General features: G+C 28.7%; 1 protein-coding gene across 3 annotated transcripts; it reads right to left on the reverse strand.

The window, feature by feature from the left end:
* Positions 1-427: 427 nt before the first annotated feature.
* Positions 428-22,088, reverse strand: LOC132944794 (short-chain dehydrogenase/reductase family 16C member 6-like). Of its 3 annotated transcripts, none has more exons than XM_061014301.1 (7): positions 21,846-22,088; positions 5,754-5,972; positions 3,245-3,580; positions 2,956-3,085; positions 1,972-2,092; positions 982-1,095; positions 428-906 (listed from the first exon to the last, which is right to left on the reverse strand). In XM_061014301.1, the coding sequence occupies exons 2-7, from the start codon at positions 5,955-5,957 to the stop codon at positions 777-779; spliced, it is 1,035 nt and encodes a 344-aa protein (XP_060870284.1). In that variant the 5' UTR covers positions 5,958-5,972; positions 21,846-22,088; the 3' UTR covers positions 428-776. The 3 variants fall into 3 exon arrangements, with proteins under 3 accessions (XP_060870284.1, XP_060870283.1, XP_060870285.1); XM_061014300.1 differs by lacking the exon at positions 21,846-22,088 and adding an exon at positions 18,866-19,261; XM_061014302.1 differs by lacking the exon at positions 21,846-22,088 and adding an exon at positions 6,313-6,535.
* Positions 22,089-22,593: the final 505 nt, after the last annotated feature.

Here is a 22,593-nt window from a genome sequence, read left to right on the forward strand (position 1 = left end):
GTATACACACACTACATTGAGATATAACTCAATATAAGTACCTACTGCACAGCACACAACAGTTGTATCACTCGTTTCAGAGAATAATATGAAATGTCTGTCCACTTCTCCCTACAATTTATTATTTTATTTGAACTGTTGAAGTACCGCGTGGCCAATGCAGTTGCATATCACGCTAGACACGAATGTAATTAATATTGTATTATGTTTGTTGAGTCATTCGAGTTAAATTAATAACGACGTTTTAAATTTACTTTCAATCTCGATGCAAATAAATCATGAATTCATAAATCAATGAGCTGAGTTTTTACATTGAAGACGATAAAATATTTATTTTTATTAAAACGTCTTCCTTAACAGCTTTTACCATAATCTTCCAACACACACTTGCACAATATTCATATAAATAAATAAAAAAACACCTCGAATTGTTTGCATTACTTTAATAGGTACCTAATAAATAAACACGTAAGGATTACAGACATTTTGACATTTTTAAAATACTTAAAATACCCATTCATATAATTAATGAAATAATAGCTATAAAATATATTATAATTTACCCATAATATATGACAGTCTTAACTAATATGAAATTCTATACCTATCAGCCAAATTTAATAATTAATTAAAATAAAAACGTATATAATATTATACGGTATCGGTTCAAACTTCAAAGTAAGTGTGGCGAGATTTATTTTCGTATTACCGTTATAACATACAAGATACGATGTTATTTTTACATAAATGAACGTGCATACATAAACGTATTGTTTTCAGTTAGTAGCTACTGTACGATTAATGATTGACATGTTGGGCAGACTGTCCTGGTCTTCTTGTGTAGGCAACAAGACTTTCACGTAGAAAATATTTTTTATCGAATCCGAAATATTGATGGGGAAAAGTCTGTATAGAAAATCAAAACAAAATATTAATTCCACGCGAACGATTAATAACGCATTATTTTTTTAAGCCTCTTACTTCCGTATAATATTTGTGAAATACGTTATATGAGGAATAGTGAATTCAACTTCGTTCGTCAAAATCCCGTTGACTGTAGCTTTAGCGGCACTTTCCACGCTCAACACCGGCAACCTGAAAACCGATTACCTTATCGTAAGCTTCGTCTCAATTAATGTTCATAATTTGAAACTCATAAGACGTTAGTTATTACAAAAGCCTCTTCAAGTTTTACATTTCAATAATTATAAGATAAATATATATATATATCTGTCTTATACGATCAATTATTATACGGCTAATTATTAACAAATAGTGTATTGCACTTATTACCTATATATATAGGTAATAATATCTTATTATTACCTATATATATATAATATCTTATATTATTACCTATATATATATAGGTAATAAGTGCAATACACTATTTGTTAATAATTAGCCGTATAATAATTGATCGTATAAGACAGATATAATGACCTATAATCTATTATAGGTACCTATAATAAAGACTCATCGATGAAAAATGGAAGATTATGTCTGTAATAATTATAATTAATTTACGCTCAATTAATGGCTCAAGTTTAATATTTGTAAAGTACCATTTATGAATTATAATCAAAATGTATACCTACACGTGTGTAATTTTAATAGTTATTATATTATATTTATACGATAAGACGACCGACTTAAAAATGGCTATGGTATTAATTGGACGGTGCGTGAGTAAAATGTCAAAATCACTACTGATCAGGAAGCGAAAAAACTTCGTTATTTCAGTATTTACTATCGTGGGTTTTTTGTTCTTCAAAAGCTATTTCGGGATTAGAAATAATGAACCAACTGTTCTAACATTTTGGGATTAAAAATTACCTACGATGGACGTTATTATGTCACAAGAAAGTATGCAATAAAAACCTTAAAAAATAAAAAAAAAAATATGAACAAAATTGACTTATCGCCAATTATCGTAGCACCGTAAAATCAATGGTTTAGAAATTGCCATACCTGCTGTTGATGGATTTCATATAATCAGCACTCGTGTTAATTAGTCGTGGTATCACAACAGTGGTATGGATTTTGTTGTGCGAATGGTCCCTGAGTTCCTCTCTAAGACTTTCCATCATTCCTAGAAACATAAAAAACGTTGTTTCAAACAAATCATAAATAATGATTAACGATCGTCATCGTCGTCGTCGTCACTGATATCGTCCATAATTTTTGTAATTGATTTGAAAAAATTTAAAAACATTTAGTTTTCACTATTTTTGATCGTTTAAACACCTTGACTTTTTACATTATAATAGAATAACTGACTACATTTTGTACTTCATATTCAGGAGCAAAATATTTATCTGAAAATTTCAAAAGGTACTTACAAATAAATCGAACGAGTAGTTAACTAGCTATAACTTATACCTAAGTCTTTAAAATATTTATGAACCACTACGAAATAAGGGATCGACATTTTATGTGAGTTCCACTACTTCCACTCAACTTAGTCATAAAGTATTTTAATATCTATAAAATTATACCTAGCTGGTTAACTCACTCGAAATTTGGTATTTATAATATATTATAGAAATTCTGAGTAAAATATATTTCACTTCGAACTATAAAATAAAAGAGTAGGCTGTTCTTCAAAAAACTAAAAGACATAAGTTCAATAACGATAAAAATATATAGGTACCTACTTAGTAAAAAGTATAATTTTTTTTTAAATTTTGTTTTGTAATGACCAAGTTGTTTTAAAAAACAAATGCATTAAATGTCATAAATGTTCACTCTGTGCGCATGACCAGATGGGTAACGTCAAAAAAAAATAGTTTTATATCGAAGACAATAATGCACTTCGAATGTATACAATAATAATAATAATAATAATAACGAAAGGTGCAGAGGCCATGCAATATAGACAAAGAAATTATGCAAATCGTAAATGTTATTGTGTAAAATAAAGTGTTCAATAGGATTACGTAGTGTTTTACTTACCATTAACACCCCACTTGCTAGCCGTGTAAGCCGATAATTTGGCCTCGCCGCTGAGAGACGAAATCGACGAAATCGCTACAATGTGACCGCTGTTTCTCTTCATCATACTTGGCAAGAACGATCGTATCATCTAAACCATAAAAAAAACAATAATAATAATTAGCGAGTGCCGAGGCACCACAACGAGTAACTTCATGTTTCACTCATACAAATAATTCATTTAATATTTTGTTTTTTTTTCCTCTTTTCCAACAGAAAAATCGTACCCATTCGCTTTTCATCGACTTACCCAAAAGTGTCCGAGCAGGTTTATGTTGATGATGGTGGAAATCGTGTGGTCCTGGGCGCCCAGGAACGTGTGGCCGACGATGACGGCCGCGTTGTTGATGAGCACGTCCACCGGGCCCAGGTCGAGTTCCACCTTGACGGCCAGCGCGGCCGTTTCGGAGCTGACGGCCACGTTTACAGTGTAAGCCTTGGCCGACGCACCCGGCACCTTAGACTCGATCAGCTTGACCGTGTCTTCGTTGCTCGTCTGGTCCACGTCGACGCACGCCACTTTGGCGCCGAGATGGGCGAACATTAAGGCCAGTTCACGGCCGAGGCCCCTGCCTGAGCCAGTGATCTGTGAACACAGACGGACAAATGTCCAAGATGTAGATATCCTAGAATCAACAAGTCCAAGAATTACGTGGAACAGGTGGCGTGATTTTTTACTTTACGTCACAGTCCACAGACGATATCGTCGACCGGTTTGCTCGAAAAACGACGACACCTAATTATTTTTTTATTTATAAGTGATGAATATTAAAAATGAAAAAAAAAAATTTTATATACGAGTTCACAAGACAATTATTCGATATTATCGGTTGCTTCAAAAGGCACAGAATATAAATTGGTATTTTCATAATATTGACCTTTTTATGATAAAAGGTATGGTTATAGTAATATTATGTTGCGTGATGGGTATAATAAAATATTTTGCTTTTAAATATAAAAAATACTCGTCTGCGTCTTTTTATCAATTATAACTGAAAAGCAATTGCGTAAATAACCGTCACTCGACATACATTTCATTTCGCGAAGCGACCGAAGTAAAAAATCATACTTGTTGTTTTTAACCATGGTATAATATTATATTAAAATAAATTGTATTAATTTATTTTAATAAAATGTTTATTAAAACCTAAAACAACTCGTAAATCTGAAAAACATCTACCATTAATAACTAACGATTGCTATTTCGATTGGGAAAACAATAATTAAACAATAGGGTTCCGTTGAGGTTTTTGTTTCACGATTTTAAAAAGATTCTAACGCTGATTATTTGTGGTTCCAGTCCGTTGATACGATCCACTGTGGCAAACATTTACAATTTGTACACAATTATTCAGTAAAATAAAAAATGGCCATCAAAAAGTTGCACGTGAAATTCATTTAACCACCTATCGGTTTCAACCCGACTCACTCTATCCGCACTATATAATAATATACAACCGAACAATATAATTGTATTATACTAATAATATATTCTATGGCATTACGTTAATATGTTTTAACGTTCGTGTGAGTACATTGTTGTTTTGCAAAGTTTCGATATAGATATCAAATTCATATTCAGATATTCACTTCGTTAAGTTCGTTTTAACATAATTTACTTGATTATCATAACTTACACTCGGAATGCAATTGAATATATATAACTCATAACCAGCCAGTCAAGTATCATAAATTAAAACGTACCCATATAAGTGATTTAATTGTAATGATACAACGTAATATTCCACATAGTTTTATCATTAATATATTAGATCACAAAATGTTAATACAATTGTTGTTATAGTATTCAATATTAATGAGACGAAATGTATGTGATTCATGTTTGAAAATAACTGAGTATCAATGCATTAATAACATTATAACATTAGCATAACAATGTATCTATGATTTTTATTTGACAGTGCGGAAAATGATTGGTTTTAAAATAGATATAGTAGGAAGTTACTTTTACATGGCTAAAGACAAAAGTGCTGCAAACGGAATTTAAGTAATATATTATTAATGCATTATTTACCTCCTTGTCTATAAACCAATAATAATTAGGCTTAACTATTATTGAATTCGCCTATAATATAACTCTTCATTTAAATCCCTTTGTCGTGCAATCCTGACTAATTAATATACATAATTATATGACATTCACGACTAATCACGTTATAATATGATATTAATCGCAGTTTATTTATAGGTAGGTACTCGTATCGATCGGAAGGGTAGACTATTACTAATCCTGCTTAATGTGTATGACTAAAAAAAAGATCAACATATCTCAAACATTTCGTGAGAAAACGTAAACAGGGATTGCTATACAAATGTTTAAATGTCTATTTCAAATATTAATACAATTGAAATATGAAAATTACTCATAGAAAATTCTTAAAGATAGATTGACGTATATTACAATTTAATAGTATAGGCGTTAACTCCAAATGTCACTCCTCATTGTGTTCATAAATGCATTACGTATTATGGTTTGAAAAATCAAAACCCGACTGTAGTTTTGCATTCGCTTATCCGTAATTATTTTGGCTTTTGATGATTGCATGAAAAAACATTATCTTATTAAATCCAATAAACGAGTAAACATGAATTAATTGAATTCCCAAGTAATCTTGGGCGTTCGTGTCATAAACTCATAATAAATAAATGGTGCGAGACAAAACTATACACCTTTTGCTTGACAACAATGTCAATATGCGAACGTCTCATTTTTATTAAACGAATGTATTATAATTTACCAGTACAACGTTTCCTTTGACAGATTTTTTCGACTTTGGCAGTAACACTCTGAACATCTTGAAAAACAACGTCACAAAGAACATTTGAAAGATGATGAGTATCTCTAATACTAAGGGAATCGGATTTTTCAGTGTCCATGGCTCCTGAGTGGAAGGAGGTGCCAATGGTACTGATTTGGTATGTTCCGTTTTTGCGTTGGTCATACTTCTCGATTGACTCTAAAAAAATAAAAATAAATTATTCGTTTAGTTTGCCACTAGGCAATGAATGTTAAACCTATAGTTGGGAATGTAGTATATAATATTCTAAAAAATGCTTTGCGGATAAAAAAAAAATAATAAATAAATTATACCAAGGGAAATTTTTTACCTTTACCATTTTATATAATAATAACATTTTGACCTATAATATAATTTGATTGTAATTTTAACTGTATAAAAATATCTATTAAAGTTTAAAATGTTTTTAAAAGTTATAGCTTTCTAAATAAGTTAATAAAATCAAACCTGAAACTATAATACGATTTGCTTGGGTTAAAAATAAATAAGTTTTTTTTACCTTTAACCCAACCTTTTATTGACTGATGTAAGTAATTATTGTTAGTTATAATAACACGGATCCATAAAAATATTATTTTAGTAAAACGATAATAATTATAAATTTCCAAAGCAAAGTAATTTTTTTTTTTGAAAATGTGTACAGAATATAAAACAATATACAATTATATCTTTAGTATTATTTTAAGGATTTAAATTTTCTTACGTAGTCTGAACAGAGCACTTTTGAGATTAAAACATTAAATGAAAGATTGCTATAGGTAACAATTTTATTTATATTGAAATAAATGCTGATTTTAAATGAGTTCAAAGTTTTAACACTCATCTTAAAAATATGAAAACTTGCATTTTATCCATTATAACTACTTACCAATGTTAACTTAATTTTTATTATCTTTATATTTAAATATGAACATTAGAATATTTAATTTTAACTTGGCTTATTTTTATTTTATTAACACGCGATATACCTACTTCATAAAAATTAAATATTTATATTGATTTGGTTGAATGTAATTTTTAAAAAAAGACAAGAAAATTTATAAAATAAGCGAAAATATTAAGTATCAGTTTCTTCAAGGTATTTCGATTAAGCTTATGATATAAATCAAAATAAATATTATAATACTACTTAGTTTTTTTTTAAATGCACTGTTTTGTAATAAAACATTGTTTATTATAAAAGTTAAACCATATGCCACATTGTGCAGTACGAAAATATTAACGTAATTGTTTATCAACGAGAAGTCAAGGGGAAAATGCAGAAGAAAAAATATATTAAAAGACGGGAAAAAATTCTAAAGTCAATCGCAAATACAAAGGGAGGCAAACAATCTGAAAGTGTCATAAATCACAGACATCTGGAACGCATTACTACGATTTCTACGGTTGTATGATAAGACAAAAAACGATAATTTCATAAGACCAATAAATGCATTTTAAATGATCGACCAGAATATATTTTAAAAAAATAGACACACATTTTATGAATATTATTTGTATTTTAATAACTATAAGTGTAAAAAAATTAATATTTTTCGATGAACAGTAGAATTCGGTAGGAATTATTACCGGAAAATAATTATTCATCAATATTTCAATAGAATTTATTTAAACAATTTTTATAAACAACTGCTTTTTCAGTATTCCATTATTAGTACTGAATAGATTTAATTAAAAATTCTTTACGAAGGTTAACTCAGTACCTAGGTAACATAATTATTTTGTATCACGGTAAATAATTTAAAAATTACAAAATCAGTCGTTTTCTAACCGAAACCTTTCGGTGCCAATTATTAAACTCAAAACGTGAATCAATTAGTTTTAAACCTATAAGAGGACGTGATACCCGCATGTGTTGTATCCGTTTTACAAGTGCGTAACATAGAAAATTGTACGCTCAGCAGAACCCGTGTAGCTCCGTTAGTTTAAAAATTAGACCGAATTGACCTCTTATAAATTCTAAAGGTAAGATTATTAGCTAGGCAACCTTAGGCTTTTTATTATATTTTAATTTAAACGCGAGTTATGAGTATTTTAAAATTTTAAACTGTTTAAACATCTTAAAATACACATAACTCGCTTTAAAATTAAAATATATTAAAAAGTCCTTGAGATTGCCTAGATAATAATCTTACCTTTAGATCTTATAAGAGGTAAATTCGGTCTAATTGGAGCTACACGTGTTCTGCTGAGCGTAAAATTTGCTATGTATAACGCACTTGTAAGACGTAGACAACACATGTGGGTATCACGTCCTCATAATCAAAACGTCGTAGTTCTGCAAGTAGGTACGATTATGGACATGATTTTTTTCTGTGTTGTGAAATAGTTAATAACTGCTATCATACATAATTAACTGCCTAGAACAATAAGTTGCAATCATTAACTCGTGTAGTTCTTTATAAATATAATATCTTATGACTTTTTATAAATAAACCTTATGGTGTCACGCGATGTCTCCGATCTAAAACTATTTCTTAAGCAAATAATATATAATATTATAGCACCATATTTAGAGACCTCGAATTTTCGAGTTTTCGAGGATTAAAAACTCAATTTCACGCTGGTAGATACAAAAACGACGTAAGTACCTAATTCATATAATATATCTTATTTTAATGTGATACAAAAGATGGCATCTTCATTTTATCAAATATATTTTAATACAAAATAAACCATTCAATTATTTTGAGTACAATTTATCGTTGATAGTCATTTAATAATAAGATTAGCTACATACACCACGTTAAAATATTACGTAATATTGTGTAATAACGATGGTTACATTGAAGAAAATATAAAAATGGACGATGCAAATATTAATTTATGGGACCTACTAGGGTCGGTTTACTCATTTAATACGAATACTGCAGTGATTTTATATAAATTATTTATTGAAAATATTTATTTATTTTTGAAATAATATTAACACAGCCATACTCAAAAATAACTACCAATTTATTTCAAAAATAATGTGTACTTATTTCTACAGTAAATAATTACTTATACCAATATTATTCTCTTGTTAAACTAAAATATTTACAAAACATTATAAATGTGTACGCATTATCGAGGGAAGAACTTCATACACTGTATACTTAGTATAAATGTTTTGTGTATACCCAAAATCTCTGAATAAATAAAATAAACAGGGTAATAGTATATAGTGATGTTAAATAATGGGGTGAATCGAAACAATTATTTAATTTTATAAATGCCAATTTACTGTATTATTATAATGAAAAATGAACTAACTTTGGTCTCGTATTTCAATATTTCGAGGATATTCCACATACTAAATTCAGGTGTATCTGCAGTCGTGGTGGTTAAACGCGGTTGGGGGGGGAGGCGGGATATAGTATATTCCCACCATGAATTTTTTTTCAATATTTAAAATATATACATATTTATAATTTATAATTTATATAAATAAATTATAAACTATATTAATAATGATCAAATAGTACATGTTAAAAAACAATCACCCCCCCCCCCCCTTCCATCAAAGACAGAATCATATAACCACCACTCTGAACATATGTATATTTTATACCAGCAATATATTGTGTAGTAGGTACCTACTATTATAGCTTGCTAATATTTGATTTTATAAGTGCTCTACATAGTTTATACTCTGGTAGTCTGGTGCAATACTATGTACAATTGTATACAAATTGTCTACTTAAATCATAGAGAAATAAGAAAATTTGTATTTATTTACTACCTAAAAAATGATTTAATTTTTATACATCATAATATAATATGTAGTACCTACATATTAGTATAATAATATTATTTATATTCGTGTAACCTACGTGTGTTATAGATCTAATATTGTAACATAATTACTCACATTATTATACACGCTTTACCTTTTACTAAAAAAAATAAGAAGTTTATAAATTAAACCTTGTTTTGCTTATTATATATATCTTCAAAAAAAGACACAAACGAATTCAAAGGAAATAAATTATATAACAAACTAACTACTAAGTACTGATGCGTAATAAAAAAGCAAAATTCTTTTACAAAGAGTATTTTCTCTTTGTAATGTATTTTGGACAAAAAATAACTCCTTACTTAAATAAAATAATATAGATCGTGAATTCGTAAATAAATAAGAAAACATTAAATATTTTGATGAGGTCGTTAAACTATATACGAACTGTTTATGTTTAAAATAGTTTTTGGCGTGTACATTTTTGACTGTATATTATTATTTAATACATTATTAGGTACATATATTACAAATAATAGTCATACAAAAAATAAAACTGTTTTCAAAATATTAATTTTGAGTCATAGGAGGAGGATAAAATATCAGTTTATCAGGTGGTTTGAATACAATATTCCTTGCGTAATCACAATACCTATAAAGTATCTACCATTATATTAAATCTATTTGTAATCGTTATTTTAATAATAATAATAGGAGTAGATAATAATATGCAATATTATAGCACACAGATTTGCCAGTCCCATTCTATGACTCTCCGCGGAAATCAAACGTACATTAATTATACATATTTTGGTGCACATCAATGACACAGCTGGCGTAATAATATCGTTATTTTAGACGTGTTACAATTTGAAGGTGATTTGGAGATTTCCGTTTGAATTGTACGCTGTCGATAATTTGTTAGAGGACGTCACATCCGCCCGTGTTGTCTCAGTCTGACAATCGTATACAACATATTATTACAATATTACCTAACAAATATTTGCATTCCGCATAACCAATTGTGTGCTGTTAGCTTTTTATATCGGAGTGAATTGGCTTATGATAGTAAATCACTAACGCGATAACATTATCTGAGTTTATAAAAGTTAGTTGGTTTTGTATTTTACGGTTCTTAGTTAAATTTTTAATGGATTTATAATCATTATTTATTTGTAATATTCGACATAATATTCATATAACTATTGCATATAATAATTCATCGTAAAAAATCAACGTAAGTATACTACGCGCTGATTATGCGGATTAAGTTATTGCCTTTTAATTAGATAGCAGGTCAATAGTAATAGTTATCACCCTAATATTAAAGCTAACAGTGCAAAACTGATACCGCGATGAACTCAAATGTGCCATGTCGTGCTCTTTTGTAAGACAACGCGTCGTGCGGACGTCCTCTTATTAATTAAAACCGAAATTCGAGGGTTTTGCGTCATGACGGGCGTTCGAAAAACGCGCGCACGGTTGGCTGTGGTGGATTCGCGCGACGCATTTGTTTTAATACTAATTTCAAGCGGCGGAAACAATACTTGGACGAACGGATAAAAAAAAAAAAACCAAACCGAAATGTAAAAAATAATAATAATAAAAACTAGAAACTGATATTATAATATTATAATCTCTTCCGCCGGGCTGCAGACCCGATGCATTTAATCGGCTCTCTTTGCCCACACATAATATAAAATAACGGCGGTAGCGGAGACTGTGCAGGCGTCGGTCGGCCTTAATTATAAAGATAACGACGCGCCGGCGGAGCGCATTGAACGGGAAAACTGCTGACTTGTGTTCGCGTCGCGCCCGTTGCAAAAGCGGCGCTAACGACGGCAGTTCGGGTCCGAGAAGCACGCGCCCGCCACACAATGGGACGCAGATTGAAAAGACGTTCGCCGGTACAGTTTCGTATATGTATAATACGTACAAGCGTACGTTATACGTATACGCATACACGCGTATAGGTGGGTTATAACATATAATATATAAATGTAGGCACAGGACCTCGCGGTACGTACGTACGGACGGCGGCGGTGGCGAGTACGAAACGACCGATGGCGAGTGAGATAGATGGAGAGGATATATATATATATATATATATATAGAGAGAGAGAGAGAGAGGATATATATATATATATATATATAGAGAGAGAGAGGAGATATATATATATATATAGAGAGAGAGAGAGGAGATAAAGAGTGAGAGAGAGAGACCGGCCGACTGTAGGCGCGTAGGTATATTAGGGAGAAAATGGAATAAAAGCGAAAAACGCCGTGGCGCAGGGTGGTGGAAAAGAAAAGAATTACGACTTTCTATTCCGACCGTCCCCCCCTCCCCTCCATCTCCTGTGGGGTCCGCGAATTTTTACCCTCGGGGCGCGTGCTTTATATCGGAATACCTACGCGCCCTGCCCGCCCCGATCCGTCCTGGGGAAAGAGTCACGAATCAATTATAATAGCTCCGAACAGCGCAGCGGGAGGATTTGTAGCAGAGCGTATATATACAATCCCGGAATCGGATTAAAAGTCCTGTTGCGCTCCCGCAAACGCGCTGCGACGTAGGTAATATTATTATCATCATATTAATATACATATATGAATGTGTGTGTGTGTGTGTGTGTGTGCGCGCGTGTGTGTGTGCGGGCGGGCGTGCATATTAAAATATTATTATGGTCAGCGACGAGGGACAGACAAATGGTACACCTAGGTCACTGCAAGTCAACGCGTCAGAAATTAAAATAAAAAATGGATTTGCGAATGAAATTATTAAAAAAATTATTAATTTTTGTTCCTCGTCACGTTTCTGAAAATTGAGATTGTACAATATATGATTTAGTATTTTAATCTACGGTGTGTGTATCAATGATGTATAACAATACTGTTGTATATATGTAGCGAAGACGTATAATACAATATAAACATAATCAACTATTTTATATATTATTATATTATAAACATAATAAATTAGAACTGTTCAATTTACCGAAACCTAGATAATCTATTATGTAATAATAATAATAATATTATTATATTCGCGTTGACCTTTATTATTTGTTCTCTTAACATTTGTAACAGCCATCTATTCCATATTATGCTTGTCCTGCACCCTGCAGGTATGTATTAAGCGTGTTGCGTGCATATAAGCGTACCACACCGTTTTTCGAAACTTATGAAATAATGCAATAATAACAATATAATATAATGACGACGACGACGAGACGAGGAGTGCATCGTTAAATCCACATCAGTCGTCGTTATTATTTTTGTTCGAACATAACGTCTCGTGTAATGATTTAACCGCAAATATAGAGAAAATCATAATTATTTTCAGTTAGGTTTATCTTACCTATTCGTATATAATACGCCTTCGTATAATCGTATATGCATTGTACAGTGGGGCTAGGAGGAATCGCTTCGAGTGGTATTTTTTATATTTGCATTTACAGTAATAATATTATACCTAACAGTTATATAACAAATTGTACAAATGTGATTTTAGTAATATTGTAATATAGTTATTATTTGTTTTATGATTACTCTTAAAATAACAACTGATAATAATATTATAAGAAATGACCCGAACAACATTTTGACCGTCAATGAATTCATTTTATTTTTGGAATTAGGTTAACCTAACATTGTTGTTGGATTTAAATTATTATAATATAAATTATTGTAAAATGTTAGTAACATATTCTACATCGGTATGAAACGTTTGATAACGAAACGCGATTAACTTCTTAAATTATTGTTGTAAGTATAAATTTACAGGACCGTTAAGCTTAAGCACGGCATAGCTTGTTATAGGTATCATACGTTGCGCGACATTTTAATCTAAAATATAAATAAGGTATTTAATTAGATATTGAACGTTTTAAATTAATAGCGCACCGTACATGTGCGTTTTCACTTAAGTATTAAATTCGATTTCGCTCAACTCGAACGTGCATAATAGGTAATAGCGTTGGTATACGATGATGTTACCGTGCAAAATATTATTTGTATTCCGTTCCGACAATCTTTGAGCTATATAGTCAACGGTTAGCTGTTATTTTAACAATATTTTATTAGGCAATTTATATCATACGAGAGTTGTACATGGAACGAAATTGTGTAGACAATGCTGACGCTACGAGAATTTCATAAATACATTAAGGTGTATTTTAGCAAATCTAATAAAATCCTTGAAGATCTACGAACATGTTTCACATAAATTACCAATAAATCTTTTGATGATAACATTATGGATATAATTTTGAATCAATTTAAAATTATATCACAAACTGATATTTATATTGAAATCGTTTAAGAAACGAACAACATACACAAATAGAAGGTGATCCATTTAATTGTTTACATTCATTATTTCGAAAAGTCTTAACTTTTTTGAAAATATTTTTATTACGTGATTTAATGTGATTGCAAAACAATATGTATCTAAACAATTATTTGGTTATTAAAATATTTTAACAATAAGTAATACCATTGATTAAACATACTAATATATTAAATTCTATCAATGAATGTAGTACATACTACATAGTACAATGAAATGAAAAATCGTATAACAGAAATCGGAAGATATTTAAAATAATAGATTAATTATGTTATATAATTATTTACAGTTAAATATTACTACCAGTGCAAACTATCCAAGTACCAACACAGCACCTGGATAGTATGGCATCGATTGGTTTGAATACAAACACCGTGTTCGTTGATCGACATTTGTATCCATCATGAAATCAATAAATTAAAAGAGCACGCTATTAAGTCATTATTCGTTTAAACAATTGTAATTCCATATAATATTTAAATTTTAAACGCATAGTGTAATAAACTCGATTAGAAATATTTTCCTAAACATCCAGAGTATAAAAAATGTCATGAATCAGTCATGAATTATGCAGTTTAGAAAAAAATAATTACGTGACGTCATCCACACTATGCCGCACTGCGGCCAATCTAATACCATTTATTATTTATATTTATGTAAATCAAAATATCATTTGTTTTAATTACTATACATATTATAATCGATGCTAATTCACTGTAAATCCGTTAATTTCACACAATACCATATAAATTCAACTATTAATTTTTTTTTTTGTTTCTTTTTTTAATTTTGAATCGTAAGTGAAATTATTATGTATTTTAGTTACAAAAGTGTAAACAACACAATATTTTTATACATGACTAGTATAATTATTGTTGTTTTTAAATGTGACAGATTTTTTTATTTTAATCGTAAGTACCTGTACACTCTCCTAGTGTTTTAAATACCAAAACCTATAGGAAAATATTATTTGAAGCTGTACACGTAACGAGTGCAGACCTCAACTTTATTATAATATAACAATAATGATATAGGCCGTCTTGACCCAGAAACGACACCTAACAAAATTGTAAATTTCCACTATACCGTTGATTAATGAAAATAAAACTGTGAGAATTCTAAATAGTTTTGAGTTTTTGTCTCCATTGAGTAAATAGCAATAACGATAATGAATTGAATGATTGTAAAGCGTTATTGAATAACATATAATTATTTATAGACGAGAAATTAACTAAAACGCTCCAACAAACCGTTCCGAGCGAAATAAAATAGTTCATATTTATTTTGCGTTATTTTTTTATGTTCGTAAAACATTCAAACGTATTTCTTTTTATATATATATATTACATGAGAACGTTTTTGGGTTCCTATGGACTTTTATATTTTTGGCACTATTTCTGATATTGTATGGCCGCATTTATGTCCAGTAAAATATATTTATGATGACAGAGGATTTTTTTTCTGGAATTACGGTTTCTTATATTTTATACTATATTTCTTCGTTCCCATTTAACGGATACCTTTTTATCTGAATTTCTCCGGCTTTATTTTTAAACGAAACGCACATGCAGTTTATAGGTAGGCTAGCAAATATTGTAAAAATTAATTCAACTCGAGGAACAAAACAAAATATGTATTATTATTGGCCACAGAAATTATTATTGAGTAGGTAGCTGGTGTTTAACGAGTACTATAATAATATTGTCAAGATGTGTTTATCGCTTTTCGTTCCATTTGTATTAACTGATAAAAAATTTAAAATTAAACATAAAAATAACAATTTTTTGGTCAACTCGTCATTTTCGCTTTGTTTGTATAGTTTCAACTGAAGACGTGTGTTCAAAGTGTTCAAACATTGCAAACATTAAAATACGGAACAATAACACTCACTCCACCCTTTCCGGTTCACAAACCCACGCAGACAGGGTAACGATCAGATATAACACAATATTATATTGAAACGCGATAAACACTCGAAAAGTGCCTAATTTGAGTTTATATAGTGTTCGAAAAATAATAACGAGTATACGGTGGCATATGTCAAATGAATATATAGGTTCTTTCCGTTCCAAACAGTTTTTTATACACTGTGTTAAATGTTTACTCAAGTTTTCTTCGACCGTACAGCTGGCGACCGGACATTTCTGTGACATTAGCAAGTACCTCTTTTTTATTATTATTATCTCGCTAGTCTGGCGTTTTTTTTTTTGTTTTTATTTTTGTTTTGTTTTTTTGTTCTGGCACCCTCCTACGAGAGCTGTATGGGAACAATGCCCAATTTCTAAGTGAGTGCGCAAGTATACTGCAAGTTATACTATTATACTGCAATTCTTAAGTGGAAAAAAACGTCAATAAAACATCACCAGACATGTGCAATGGTTTCAATTTAAAAAGACAAAACACAAATTCTGCTCAGAAAAATTGTTAGGTTGGCTTATAGTTAAAATATGTTCATTTTTTACCGTCAGATATTATATAATAATATGTATTACTATTGCACGTGCAATTAAACGAGCCATTAAACGTTTAATATATTTCATCGGTTTTAAAATTAATTTTATGTTTGTACATTTTACTCATGTCGTAGTATCTCCGCTGGGAGGCCTCTACATACGGGATAATCTGTCATTTATTTTTATTTTATTTTATTTTATTTATTTTCATCAATTGTTCTTATTGTTCATGTATTGAAACAGATTGAATAAAAATACTTTAATAACAAAAAAAAAAAATGTTTGTACATTTATCAGTCTGAATAGAACATTTCCAGATCACAATATTATAGTTAAATAATATAAATCACGTTTAATTTGATATTTTTGATATTTTAGTAAAACGTTAACCATTATGGAATTTCTTATAATCTTTAAATGCACTGAAATTTCCGCGAACGTGAGACGCTAATTATTTATTATAGAAGATTATTCAAATTTATTCAATGTCGACTTTACAGCCAAGATTTAAAACATCGTCAGTAATTTAATATATTTGGTTCATAATTGAATTTATGTTTAATTAATCTAAGATTATTGGTATGTTTGTAGTACTGTGTACTATCGGCGTTGGTTTTTTTTTTTGACAAATTAAGGATTAGCTATTACCTAACTACTCTAAAAGTAAAGAAGGAATGAAAATATCTTTAGTAATAAACAACATAACATAATATATAATGTACCTACATCGTTTAAACTCCCAAAAACTAATAAACCATAATATTATTTACGACCTAAGCAATAGTCATATTATTGGCAATATTAAAGAAGTCGAAAAAAAAATTCATTAAGATATAAAATTACTTTATCCAGGCTAAAAATGCACATAGAGCATAATCAAACAATAGACAAAGTACTTACGCTGACGTAAGAAAACGAATTAAACAAAATCCATAGTTCTTAATACTTGATCAAAAATTTGAAACAACCAATCGACTAAATTAAACTTAATTAAATAATCAATAACAATTTGGAAAATAAACATAAGTACTGACATCTCAATTAAAAATAAAAATCTGACTAGAATGGATCATACCAGATTGACTTATGGTTTTCTAATGACAAAATGTGACCCTCCTGAATGTCATACTGGCGGCATCACTCTGACAATTAAACATATCTTTAACGAATATAGATGAGTGTAAGAACACATATTGGGGACTATGAAATTAGATATCTATCTAACAAATTATGATCTTAAATATTAAATTTTTTTGACCATTATTCGAATAATAATTTTTTTTAAACATTTCCCCCCTACCCCCTAAACTTTATAAGTGACGTTTATAAATGACTTATTTCTCGTTTAATTATAATGTTATTTTTAATGATTTGAAATAACTGTAGTTGTTAAATGTTGTTGTGAATGTAAAAAAAATAATATATCATAGGTAAACAATTGCATTTTAGAAATGTAGTTAAATATTTGTTATAATTATGTATTAGTTACCATGACAAAATACAATAGCAAATTTAAATTCCTAATATTATGCTTATAACATGATGTTATGATATAATTGAAATAATATTCACATAGTCTACTCGCTACGCAAAACATTGAATCTCCATTATAATTTCTATAAACTTAACAACATTCCATATATTATGAAAATGAACTATAAATCAAAACGAATACTTGTATTTGTTTATCATTAGTACTCATCACTTATTACTTTTCATCATATTGATATTAATAATGTAATTAGTTTATAATACTAATAAGTAATTTCTATAGAACATAACAATACGACCTCGTTTTGTAAAATATGTAACATAGTTTGTAAAAGAATATATAGGTATTTATAATGATCAGGCTTGATTTAAAATGTGATGTTTAGCAATTATTTTATTAAATTAATATAGTACATTATATTATTTATCTGCCTTTTTATTTTTTTTTATTTTTATTTCAACCTATATTTACCATAAATTGTTCTTATTGTTCTCTTTTCTGTAACAGATTGAATAAAAATGTATGAACCAAAAAAAAAATATATATTATTTATTTTACTCGTTTATGTAATCAATAATTACCTACCTGTAATCAATTAATAATAAAGGCATATTATTATTTTAAAATTGAGGAACAACTAAATTAAATTGTTTTGTATTTTATAAGTAGGCACCAAAAGTTAAATAATATGCTGAAATAACACTAATTAATTTGAAAAATATAAGATAATATTTAATTATTTAATTAATTTCTATAGCTGGATTTTCCGTTATATTAATTATTTACAATTGTTTAGTAGATAATTTATAATACCGAATAATATTAATGTATAGCTAAATTTAAATATTATTCTGTTTCACGACATTAAAGTATAATAATATTGAACGTATTATTTATATTATTTGTTTGGCTTTTCCTAATTATCTTCGGTATTAATACGACGTCATACTGACTCTTTTAATAATAATGACTGTTGTTTAAGGAAGTTTATCGTAGTTTATTCAATTTGACATTTATTTAATGACACGGTTCGTAAATACATACTGTATCTGATCCATTTAAGGTTGGTTGGTTTCTGTTGGCTCTACTAGATTTGCTGTTTTTCCTCTTAGGGCTTTGGGCACTGCCAGAAGACGAACCCTTCGCCATTGGAACAAAACGAATTCAACAACCGACAAAAATGTTTTAAAATCATCAAAACCATACAAAACCGGCTCAAACTAGTGCGCGTGTGACCGAAACGATATCATACTCGGCGGTCTCTCATTGTTTTCCCGATTATCGATTAACGCGTTGGTTAGACGATATTATTATATAATATTAAATCAACTCGAAAGAACACTGATCTTTAACGACGCGATGAACATCACTGGGGTTTATTCACAGTTAATTCGCAGATTATTCACATTTTATTCACTATAGTTCATCACTCTGACGCGTACACAATGTACTAGCAGACATGTATCTATGATAGACGTTCACCACCACTGTACATATGTCGGATGTAAATGTTTTCTCCAATAGATAACTTATAATGATTCTATTATTGTTGTCTTTTTTATGGAATTGTATTTGTGATGAGATAACAGACAATTTGTTACACTAACGAGCTTGTTTTTTTCCGAGCTTTATTATAATATTTACATAGGTAACTATAGTACATAGGTATGAGTATTTATTTATTTTTATCAATATTATCATAAATTCTAAACATTTGTTTTATAATTTAATGATGATTATGTTCAACCTATACATTTATAAATGTAGTGAATTCACCATAGGTTATTTATTTTGATATTAGATTATCGATAATCTGTATTTGGTCTCTGCAATGTAAATTATTCTATAATGAAGAATTTAATTTGAGTGGATATAGTTACATTTAATATGAACTATTTTATTGTACGCATATTACCTATAATATGTAGTCTTATATAATCACCGATATCACCTGATTATTAATAAATAACACTATTCGATACTAACTTATATATTTTTTAGGGTGTTACCACTGGGTATCTTCCCTAATATTACTACTTATCATTCTTACTCGTCACTCATCAACCTATTTATTATACTAAGATCATGTATAGATTGTAGAATACTTCAATTAAAAAAAAAAAAAAATAAATAAAAATTATATATTTATTTTTATTATAGGGAATTAAAGTCTAAAGCACGTTGTTTGCAACAATTTAAGTCAAAAAGACGAATCGTAGATTTAATTAATGATTAAGGAAAAAATTGACTGTCGAACGAGTATACACTGGATAGTGGATATCCAAATAGGAGCATTCAAAATTTAATTGTTTTCTTTTAAAAAAGTGTGTGGTAATAAATCGTCTTCAAATATGATTTTAGATTCTGAGCGGAGCGATGAATGTATTGATTTTACAATGTGTGTTTTTAAATATATTTTTGTGTCTGTGTACACGATAAGAAGTCAAAATAATGCTTCGATTTTTAAATTCATATCTTGTTTGCTAGGAAAGTTAATCTAGTTGGTGCATTGGGGAGATCAAAATCGCCAAGTAAAATAAAAAAAAAATTAAGAAAAATTTTGGTTTTTGGTGTAACTCTAAACCAAATTACCGTAGATACATGCAATTTTAACTAGCTGTTTATATAAGCATTTCTTATACACCATAAAATGTTGAAAATATTTTGACTCGTTTGGAACTGTTAACGGACAATTTCAAATTTCAATTTTTTAGTTTTTTTTTCTATAATTATCAATAAAATTGAGTACATGGCTTTTGATATATTGTTACAAAAGCAGTTTAAAAATATTAAAAAACTGAAAAATGTTTTATGAGCATTTTAAGTTTTAATTTTGACAACATTTAATAATTATTTTATAGTTAAAAATTTATAAAATTTTAAACTTTTATAGCTAAGGATTGAAAATTTAGGTTCCACGTAAATAGGTTATGTATAAATTACTTTATTCACAATAATATCATCAAATATACCTAGTAATATCACAGGCTGGACTGACCGTCTTCGCTCAGAATCGTTTTTCTTGTACAACGATATTATATCATTGAATTCAAATTTAACACCATTCATTACAGTGACCCACTTGTAACCTACTGAATTTCAATGTATTTCAATTTATAATGGAGATATAATAATAATGATTCATGAGTGTGTGTGTGTTTGTGTGTAAAGTGAAGTATTCAATTTTTTTTAAATATAGAAATTTTACAAATATAAGGGAAATGTTTGTTTTAGTAAAGTTAATAATAATAATTTAATATGTATACAATATTGTATTAAAAATTAATTTGTTTTAATTAAAATAAAGCATTACAAATTCTATTAACTTCTCCAATATTTATAAACAAAAAATGAGTTAAGTTTTTTTTTTGTATTAGTCATATTTATTCGTAAATAATTTATAGTGTATAGTAAGAAAAAAATTTACAAGAATTTTATTAGAACTTGTACTGACTTGAGCTTTATAAGAGTTTATTAAATCCGTATACCATATATTTTCTGAGAAGTGAACTATTTTAAAGATTCTCCTTGAATCTTGATTGAACTGTATAAATTGGTATTCTCCAAGGAATCAAGCTTATGAGAAATGCTTTACTATAATATAATGTGTAACACTAATGGCTATCGAAGCTTAAATTTATTTAATAAAAAAAAAATAAATACTTTTGTTGACACAATATAATACTATTAAATAATAAATTATTAAACACTATACATCATAAACCTAACTTATTATTATAATTTTTTAATTTATAAAATTTTATAAACGTACGTACATATTTTTAAAATATTAATAAAAAATTTAACTAAATTATTTATGCAATTAGGTTCAAATCTATAAGTACCTATTCAGTTTCCAGAGTACTACTTGTGTAGAATCCGTATTCAATATAAATTAAAAATCAACAACTATTCTACTATGTATAATAGTCAACAACTATTCTACTTTGTATTGTGGTTAATAAAACAAAAAAAAAACCCCAATATATACAACTAAATAGATAATAATATTGATTGTACTTACATAATTGACTGTTTTAACCTTCTTTTAAGCACTCAGAAAAATCACTTAAAATTTTTTTTCTATGAAATAATTATCGTTTGTAACGTTATGTCTGAAGACTAACTCGGTATTAATTTTGTATTATACAATTCAACTTATTCGAGAACACGATTATCATATTTTATCATAAATCAGTGTTATCTCAAAGTTATAAATATATCTGAAATGTCCACAGTCAAAATTAATTAATCGTTATTTAGTATTTTCACATACCTACCTACTTCTCAACATACAATTATTTATTTAAAAAGCTAAAAATGTGTACCCATTAAGTTTGTTATAAAATGTTAAGGATTTAAGAATATTAATAGCCATAAACATTTGAGTAGGGGGATAGGCACCACTTACTCGGTACTTAGGTATTATTATATAATATATATCATGAGGTTAATTATTTGATGTTATAAATAATATTATATATGAGACCAATCAATTACCAGGAACATTTTATCTACATTGCCTTCTAATAACATATCATTATAACTTATATTATCATACGTACCTTAATTATATTAATGTGGTATGTATGAAATCAATAAAGATATTTGCAATATTAGATTATAAATAATTAACATAAACAAATATAAAAACTTTAATTAATCATAATGCAATAATTGTGCATTTTGAAATAAAAAACAACATAGGTACAAACGTTGATCCGCATGGGGATGGAATTAACGTTTGGACATAGATACTTTAAACTCAATAT

This window comes from Metopolophium dirhodum, chromosome 5 (genome assembly GCF_019925205.1).
Source record: "Metopolophium dirhodum isolate CAU chromosome 5, ASM1992520v1, whole genome shotgun sequence".
NCBI lineage: Eukaryota > Metazoa > Arthropoda > Insecta > Hemiptera > Aphididae > Metopolophium > Metopolophium dirhodum.

Excerpts from the sequence above, each read along its gene's own strand:
- LOC132944794 (XM_061014300.1), bottom strand. The coding sequence starts at position 18,970 with ATGGCGAAGGGTTCGTCTTCTGGCAGTGCCCAAAGCCCTAAGAGGAAA. Across the intron at positions 5,973-18,865 it reads CCTTAAATGGATCAGATACA|AGTCAATCGAGAAGTATGAC; the intron begins GTATGTATTTAC and ends TTATTTTTTTAG. Across the intron at positions 1,096-1,971 it reads ATGAAATCCATCAACAGCAG|GTTGCCGGTGTTGAGCGTGG; the intron begins GTATGGCAATTT and ends ATCGGTTTTCAG.